The sequence below is a fragment of the Coregonus lavaretus genome (assembly GCF_964263955.1).
Source record: "Coregonus lavaretus genome assembly, chromosome: 28".
Classification (NCBI taxonomy): Eukaryota; Metazoa; Chordata; class Actinopteri; order Salmoniformes; family Salmonidae; genus Coregonus; species Coregonus lavaretus.
The window spans coordinates 20,192,908-20,201,659 of NC_140015.1; the positions used below are offsets into that span (position 1 = coordinate 20,192,908).

Genomic DNA, 8,752 nt, shown 5'->3' on the forward strand with positions numbered 1-8,752 from the left:
TAGAGGAGATCTGCATGGAGGAATGGGCCAAAATACCAGCAACAGTGTGTGAAAACCTTGTGAAGACTTACAGAAAACGTTTGACCTGTGTCATTGGCAACAAAGGGTATATAACAAAGTATTGAGAAACTTTTGTTATTGACCAAATACTTATTTTCCACCATAATTTGCAAATAAATTCATAAAAAATCCTACAATGTGATTTTCTGGAGAAAAAAAATCTCATTTTGTCTGTCATAGTTGACATGTACCTATGATGAAAATTACAGGCCTCTCTCATCTTTTTAAGTGGGAGAACTTGCACAATTGGTGGCTGACTAAATACTTTTTTCCCCACTGTATGTAGATTTATGAAGACCTATCTTCCAGCCCATTTACTAAACTACATAATTTCTCACATCACAAACTGCATCAAATTGTGTAGTCTGCCCATAGGGTCGACAGGTAGCCTCGAGGTTAGAGCGTTGGGCCAGTAAGAGGTTGCTGGTTCGAATACTGGCACCGAGAAAGTGAAATAATCTGTTGCTGTGCCCTTGAGCAAGGCACTTTATCCTAATTGCTCCAGGTGCGCTGTACAATTGCGCCCCTGGCCATGACCCCACTCCCTGCGGGTGTCTCAGGGGAGTTGGGATATGCAAAAAAAGATATATCCATTAACAGAACAAATATATTAACCCCATACCTGTAGCAAGTTTTTTTTTAAACATTGTCTGGTCACAAAGGTCACCAGGTGTATGCAATGAAAAAGCTATAAATGCTGTCAATTGATTGATTGGTGCTGACGCAAAACTGATAACAGCAGAATTTCCTAACCTAATCAGAGTAACTATCAGAAAGTAATATCTAACAGTTGTTGATAAAGAAAGGCAAACACTGGAGGCATTTTAGATATTCAATATTTATTCTGTGATACTGGTCAAGATTAGTCACTCTACTTTTCACCATATCTTCAGTTTTGAACCTCCTGGGGAAAATGGAAAGAACAAAAGTAAGTTTGTGGAGAGATAAGACCATTAGACATGAAATAACAAAAACACATAGGCCTAATCATTGTTAATAACTGCCAAATAACCCCCACATATACATTACTACATGTACATACAGATGTTATTTTGAGTCAGTTTGCTACAGCAGAAAAATAATCCTGCAGCAACAGGAAATGTGAATTATTATGTGGATTATAATTAATGGATATTTTTGTAGGGGTTGATACATTTTTTGTAATGAAAAATCAAGTCAGAAATTTCAAAGTGGAAATTACAAACTTCTAAAGCATTTTTAAACCTCAAATACACAACAAGTTGTAAATGTCCTGCATTGCAGGAAAGTAATCCTGCAACAGGGTGATCAAATTAAGATCCTACATCTGTACATACTGCACACACTCTCTTACCCCAAAGTGCTCCCAGCCTGTGATCTCTGAGTAGAAGGCGTCTCCAGGACAGGAAGTGTTAACCAGCTGTCTGTGGCCATACAGGGTGAAGTTGCCGACCAGTCGCCCGCCTCCTACAGCACAGGATGCCAGACGATCTCTCACCAGCTCCATGGTCTGCTGCGATGGCAAACTGGAGGTGTAGTCACCAATGAATGACACCCCATAGCCCTTGGAGTTGTAGCCCTTAGTGTGAGCTCCTTGCCAGTGCCACCCACGCCCTTCATAGAGGTACCCGTCAGAGCCTGCCACAAAGCTGGAGGCAAACATTGGCAAGAGATGAGTGATTCATCATTTCATCATGAGTGATTCGTCATCAAGTCACATTTTGCTTGGTAAACAACAATTCCCAGAAGCATTGGACAGTGGCTAATTTCTAACTCCTAATTATGAGAGCGACACAGACACACACATATTCTGTATACTCAAACTTGACACATACATAAGCATTGTGGTTTGCGGGGAGGCTGTGTAGTGTACTTGCCTTCAGAAAGTATTCACACTTTTTCCACATTGTTGTGTTACAGCCTGAATTTTACATTTATTAAATTCAGATTTTGTGTCACCGGCCAACACACAATACCCTATAATGTCAAAGTGGAATTATGTTTTTAGACATTCATTATTAATGAAAAGCTGAAATGTCTTGAGTCAATAAGTATTAAACCCCTTTATCATGGCAAGCCTAAATAAATTCAGGAGTAAAAATGTGCTTACCAAGTCACATATTAAGTTGCATGGACTCACTCTGTGTGCAATAATAGTGTTTAACATGATTTTTTAATGACTACCTCATCTCTGTACCCCGGCCCACACATACAATTATCTACTGTATAAGGTCCCTCAGTCGAGCAGTGAATTTCAAAAACAGATTCAACCACAAAGACCAGAGAGGTTTTCCAATGCCTCGCAAAGAAGGGCACCTATTGGTAGATGGATAAATCAAAACAAAAAAGCAGACATTGAATATCCCTTTGAGCATGGTGAAGTTATTAATTACACTTTGGATGGTGTGTCAATACACCCAGTCACTACAAAGATACAGGTGTCCTTCCTAACTCAGTTGCCGGAGAGGAAGGAAACCACTCAGGGATTTCCCCATGAGGCCAATGGTGATTTTAAAACAGTTACAGAGTTTAATGGCTGTGATAGGAGTAAACTGAGGATGGATCAACAACATTGTAGTTACTCCACTAACCTAAATGACAAAGTGAAAAGAAGGAAGCCTGTACAGAATACAAATATTCCAAAACATGCATCCTGTTTGCAATAAGGCAATAAACCTAAAAACAAAGCTTTTTGTTTGGGGCAAATCGAACACAACACATCACTGAGTACCACTCTTCATATTTTCAAGCATGGTCGGTGGCTGCAACATGTTATGGATATGTTTGTCATTGGCAAGGGAGTTTTTTAGCATAAAAATAAATGGAATAGAGCTAAACACATGCAAAATCCTAGAGGAAAACCTGTTTCAAATTCACCTTTCAGCAAGACAATAACCTAATACACAAGGCCAAATATACACTGAAGTTGCATACCAAGACAACAATGATCAACAACCAACTTAACAGAGCTTGAAGAATTTTAAAAATAATAATGTGCAAATATTGTACAATCCAGATGTGCAAAACTCTTAGAGACTTACCCAGAAAGACTCACAGCAGTAATCGCTGCCAAAGGTGATTCTAACATGTATTTACTCAAGGGTGCGAATACTTATGTAAATTCGATATTTTTGTATTTAATTGTCAATACATTTGCAAGCGTTTCAACAACAAAAAAATCACTTTGTCATTATGGGGTATTGTGTGTAGATGGGTGAGATTCCTTTTTAAATGTAATTCATTTTGAATTCAGGCTGTAACACAACTAAATGTGGAATAAGTCACGGGGTATGAATACTTTCTGAAGGCACTGTATATCCTAAGACCTGTGTACTACACATACCTGTATCCAATATCGTCCCAGCCCCGGTCATCCTGGTGAAAGCGTTGCATGGACCTCATGTCTGCAGAGCACTGCTGAAAGGTGAGACAAGGCTGGCCAGGCTGGTAGGTGTGGTGGATGTACATGAACGAGAGGGGGAGGGACAGGGGGGTGGGAGTGCCCCGGTATGGTGCAGCCCCCCACTGACATCGCGGGATAATGGCTGGACAGTCTATAGGTAGGGAGATCCAGAGAGAGATTGAGTTTTAACATGTTTATCCACTCCTTTTTTCAACAATAAAAACATGTCTCAATTATTGTTACTATTTGTGCTTTCTTGGATCAAAGTCAAAATTATTCCAATAAATGTTGACCTATCCTTTTTAGCTTTCCTTGAACTACAGTAACCCTCTCTATCTCCACTGTCTCCCTCTGCAGTGGGGTTTACTTACCCATGTATCGGTGGACAAACTCGTTTATTCCTTCCCTCACCACAGCTGTCAGCTCTTCCTTTTCCTGTGCCAACATCGTAGAGTGGTCGATCAGTCTCCTCTGTAGGACCAGGGATCTCACCACCTGCCTCTGCAGGAGGGGCGGCCTGGCCAGTTCTCTGAAGTTCTCCCTGCGTAGTCGACTGATCAGACGAGCAGCAATGTCCTGTCCTTCCCCCTCAAGACGGTGACAGTAGTACCTCCTCAGTAGGCTGCTCAGCTTGAGAGGACGCTGGGACTGAGTTGAGACCTCCATCCCCAGAATCACACCATCCATACCGCCGTTAACCAGGGCATCGGTGGCGAGGGAGGGCTTGTCGGAGAGGGTAAAGACCTGAGGTGAGGTCACGTCGTCCCAGCAGCCATCAGGGCCCAGTCGTTGGGAGAGGAGAGAGCTGTGGAAGCGCTGGAAGGACAGGCCCAAGTTCCTAGCCAGAGTGAGGGGGTACAAGCCACGGACAAGACACCTCGTCTTAGACACTAGCCCAGCTTCGATACCCAGGAGGACTGGGCTCATAGCAACCGTGGTGCCATCAGCAGTAAGGACAACCCCTTCCTCTCTACCTCTCTCTGTCACCTTGTGGTGCATAGCCCTGCCAATGAAATCTGAGAGATTGGAGTCCATGACTGGTGCCTCTGAGGTGCTGTCCTCCCAGATAGTGCCCAAGAAGTGCTGCATGAACTCATCTCTGAGACCGGCTGCCCTGCGCAGGCCTCTCAACACAGCTACGGGCTCCAGTCCAGGGTTACTGTCTTCTACCTGCTCCAACACTCTGATGAAGTCATCCATATGCTGGGAGGACGTGACTGAAATCAGAAAACACACTTGTTTACATTTGATAATATTCAGCATCGCTTTTCTATAAACAGAAACTACATATTGTTCTGTAATGTGTATTAATAACTGCACCCTATATTGCCTAAAATAGCATTTTCTTGCAATATCTTACTCTAAGTAGCTGTAATGCATTTCCTTGCTGACTTTCTTGTTCTCTCTTGAAAAGAGTTTGACTGGTCACGACCTTTGAATAAAACTAAATAAATAGGAAAAAATTGAACACAAACAGATTCAGTTACCTTTGGTATCAGTGTGAGCACTGACCACGACCACAACAAGGGTCAGACACCATTTCCAGTGTGGTTCCATTGCGGAAATCATTGAGTCTTCAACACCCTGTGCTCCTTACATGTATTATCCATTGCCTCGGCTACCTTGAAACATTTATAGGAAGGCAAACACATCAAGTGAATTATGCAACCACTGTACAAACAGATAAGGTGCTGATTATTTTGAGCCATTTATTGAGGAACATGGTGTGGGAAATTGACAACTGTTAGGTAAGTGTGTTTGGACATGTGTGTTTGTCCTTATGGCTCAAGGTCTTTCTGAATTTAAATGTTTCATTGTTTACGTTATTGCATTACACCAGTGTCACAATTACAACCTTTAGGTGGGCAATTTATTTTCCTCTTCTCTTCGTGTACTTTGCATAGACTGTTGTTTCATAATATCTCAATATTAAACAGTAGTCTGTTTAAAACTACTGTACAACAGCATCACATTATGTGTTGTGTTTAAGTAACAGTCTCTTTTTAATCATTGAAAGGTCTGTGACACATGAGAATGGCCCTGGAAATACACAGCAAGACCTCACAAAAGACATTTGTCTCCCGAGTGGCGCAGTGGTCTAGAGATCCTGGTTCGAATCCAGGCTCTGCTGTAGCCGGCCGCAACCGGGAGACCAATGGGGCGGCGCACAAGTCGTCCAGGGTAGGGGAGGGAATGGCCGGCAGGGAGGTAGCTCAGTTGGTAGAGCATGGCGTTTGCAACGCCAGGGTTGTGGGTTCGTTTCCCATGGGGTATGAAAAAAAAAAAAAAAAAGAATAATGTAAATGTAAGTCGCTCTGGATAAGAGCGTCTGCTAAATGACGTTAATGTAATGTAAATTTCCATGCATGCATCCTTTTACAGGAATATTTTTTAAACCATGCAAGTGACTTCAGGACATCGTGCATTTTTCTGAACTTTTTCAATGCATGTAATTTAGATTACACTTGAGGCAATGGCTATATGTCAGATGAGCAACAAAGATGTGCACATGCACCGCTGATCATAGATCAGTGCTTTACTAGGACAAGACACGTGACCAGAACAGGAAGTCACCAGCACAGCAGCAGGTTTAAAACATTGAAACAAGGTAAGGGGTTTAAGGTCCTTGTATAAGAATAATTAACGAACTAAAGAAATATGTTTAGCCTGTTAACATTGTGAGTGACTGAGTTTTGGTCTTTCTGTCGTGGAGTGAGTTCGCTAGCTTGCTTGCCAATTTTAGCAAGCTAAATTAGCACTAGCTTGCAGCTACATTAGCTGGCTAGTTACGCTATCATCCAATATACTGAATCTTCCAATTTCATCTGCGCTAGCAGCCCCAGCTGCCACTTTGTTGTTTCTTCAATGCAATTAGCTCCTAATCTTTAGCTAATATCTTTGCGTATGTACTGTATGTAAAGAGTTTGACAGTTGCCTGACTCCTAGCCGCGCATGCGCCGATGCTAGCCCTCTTGAGGCGCGGCTACCTGAATCGCAAATGAACCCCCATAGGCCCTACCCCTTAACTTGACTGACGCGCGAGCCACGTGACTACACACCAGACTACACACCAGACTACTACCCCCCTAGGCACTTGTTTAAATATTTTTTTTAAACAATTATACACATCCAATACAAACTTGTTAAGACTGATAGGTAAACATGACTGTGCTTGAAGATCCTGCCCTCTAGGTCAGTTAGCTAGCTATAGCTAATCCTCAGATCTTTACGTGCTTAGGGTAGTGGTGAGGGGTTGATTTGGAATTCAGATGGCTAGCATATTATCACATCAGGCTATTTTACTTCTATTTACAGATCACTCTCTTTCAGAAAATGGACACTCGGTTCACGAGAGGAAAGTCAAACATCCTGGAACGACCTCTAACCCGTCCCAAGACTGAAGTCAGTGTGAGTGCCTTTGCACTGCTCTTCTCTGAGATGGTGCAGTACTGCCAGAGCCGCGTGTACTCTGTGTCCGAGCTGCAGCAACGCTTGGCAGACATGGGTCAGAGCGTTGGCGCCAGTATGCTGGACGTGCTGGTGCTGAGGGAGAAGAATGGGAAGAGGGAGACCAAGGTGCTTAACATACTGCTCTTCGTCAAGGTATGTGCTTGCATGGGCTCAAGGTAGATAACAAGTTCATATGTAACAGTCTCGTAAGGTGTAAGACCACTTGTCATTATGCCAATGCATAAGTACATGTCTATAATTTTCAATCTGCTTCATATAGGTGTCAGTATGGAAAGCCATGTTCGGTAAGGAGGCAGACAAGCTGGAGCAGGCCAACGATGACGACAAGACCTACTACATCATAGAGAAGGAGCCACTGATCAACGCTTACATCTCTGTGCCCAAGGAGAACAGCACACTAAACTGTGCTGCATTCACCGCTGGCATCGTAGAGGCCATTCTCACACACAGTGGCTTCCCTGCCAAGGTCACAGCCCACTGGCACAAGGGCACCACACTCATGATCAAGTTTGACGAAGCTGTGATAGCCAGAGACAAGGCCCTGGATGGCAGATAGGGGAGACAGGAGAGAGTGTAGGTGTACACATGATAGAATAAGAGAATGATGAAGATGATCATCATTATCACTATTAGGTCTCAGTTTGAGTGAACAAGCCTGTAATGTGAGATGTGGAATGAGTGGTCTGTCTGTAGTTAAGTCTGCATATGAGTTGTTGAGTTGTGAATATACAGTATATTGAGAAGTGAAACAGAATGTCTTTATATCACCACATGAGAGACTAAATATGAATTAATGATTACTCGTTAAGCCCAATTCAGAGCTATTATATTTATTTGGTCCAAGAAAGGTCCATATGAGATGACATTTATAAAGGTCAATGTTTCTTGTGAATCTCCTCAGTCAGTCAACCCTTATCTAATGACTGACATTCTCACTGACAGTGTATCTTAAACCAGCTCTCAAGACTGCATAGGACATATGTGAATGTCATCTCTTTTGTTTTAGATATCTCAAGACATTTCAGAATCACACAAAGGACCAACACATTGAAGATATGGGCTGCAGTATAATACACCAATATGTGCAATGGTTTACCCTCCAACTTTGAGTTTAACATGGTGCAATTAAAGACTGTCATTTTGTTCCCTAAACAAATATGACATTTTAAGCTATTATTCAAAATATGTGAAATGTGAAAGTTATCAGTGGTCATTTCCAGAGCATTGTGCTGGCAAAGATGTCCTGAGTTAGGGGTTTGTAGGTGTAGTTTCATTCTTCACCTTTATTTGTATTGTTTCTATCTAGACACGTTTGAAATACTTTTACTGTTTATCACCGTGTGTAAGCATTTTAGCAATTAATTTATATTAAAAGACTTGAGTAATTCTAAAGATCAGGTGATCATGTGTAGAAAATCGATGTATCCAGGGGTGTGTTCCGTTCGTTTGAACGCTTGCTACGTTCAACGATTTGTACTTAACATTTACATTTTAGTCATTTTGCAGACGCTATTATCTACACGTTTTCCCTAAACGTTCTTGGACAGAGTTTGAAGTACATTTGCTCCGTACGTTGGGTGTCCCGGAGTGTAGCTTGAAGAAATAAGTGACATATTTAAAGGGCAGCGGATGCATTTTGAACCCACAACCCCTCCCTCTTTTTCAACTGGTCGTTCAGTATGGCACTGTTTCCGTTCAATTGAACGTTCTATTACGTTTTTATGTACTGAACGCAGCCTAGCTTTGATCATTTTACTATCAATGCAAGGGTGGTGCTAATTGGGGCTTACAAACGCTATCACGAATTAGATATTTTGAGACCAATTACTTTTCCAGACA

General features: G+C 42.1%; 2 protein-coding genes across 3 annotated transcripts; one reads left to right on the forward strand and one right to left on the reverse strand.

The window, feature by feature from the left end:
* Positions 1–882: 882 nt before the first annotated feature.
* On the reverse strand, positions 883–5,024 carry LOC311104011 (N-acetylmuramoyl-L-alanine amidase-like). The gene is made up of 5 exons (XM_084145656.1): positions 4,930–5,024; positions 3,814–4,659; positions 3,383–3,593; positions 1,394–1,688; positions 883–964 (listed from the first exon to the last, which is right to left on the reverse strand). The coding sequence occupies exons 1-5, from the start codon at positions 5,009–5,011 to the stop codon at positions 950–952; spliced, it is 1,449 nt and encodes a 482-aa protein (XP_084001782.1). The 5' UTR covers positions 5,012–5,024; the 3' UTR covers positions 883–949.
* A 956-nt stretch (positions 5,025–5,980) lies between these two features.
* LOC311104019 (trafficking protein particle complex subunit 5-like) lies at positions 5,981–8,305 on the forward strand. Of its 2 annotated transcripts, none has more exons than XM_084145667.1 (3): positions 5,981–6,050; positions 6,773–7,045; positions 7,173–8,305. In XM_084145667.1, exons 2-3 carry the CDS (start codon positions 6,776–6,778, stop codon positions 7,467–7,469), a joined length of 567 nt encoding a protein of 188 aa, XP_084001793.1. In that variant the 5' UTR covers positions 5,981–6,050; positions 6,773–6,775; the 3' UTR covers positions 7,470–8,305. The 2 variants fall into 2 exon arrangements, with proteins under 2 accessions (XP_084001793.1, XP_084001792.1); XM_084145666.1 differs by having other exon boundaries at positions 5,998–6,050; positions 6,758–7,045.
* Positions 8,306–8,752: the final 447 nt, after the last annotated feature.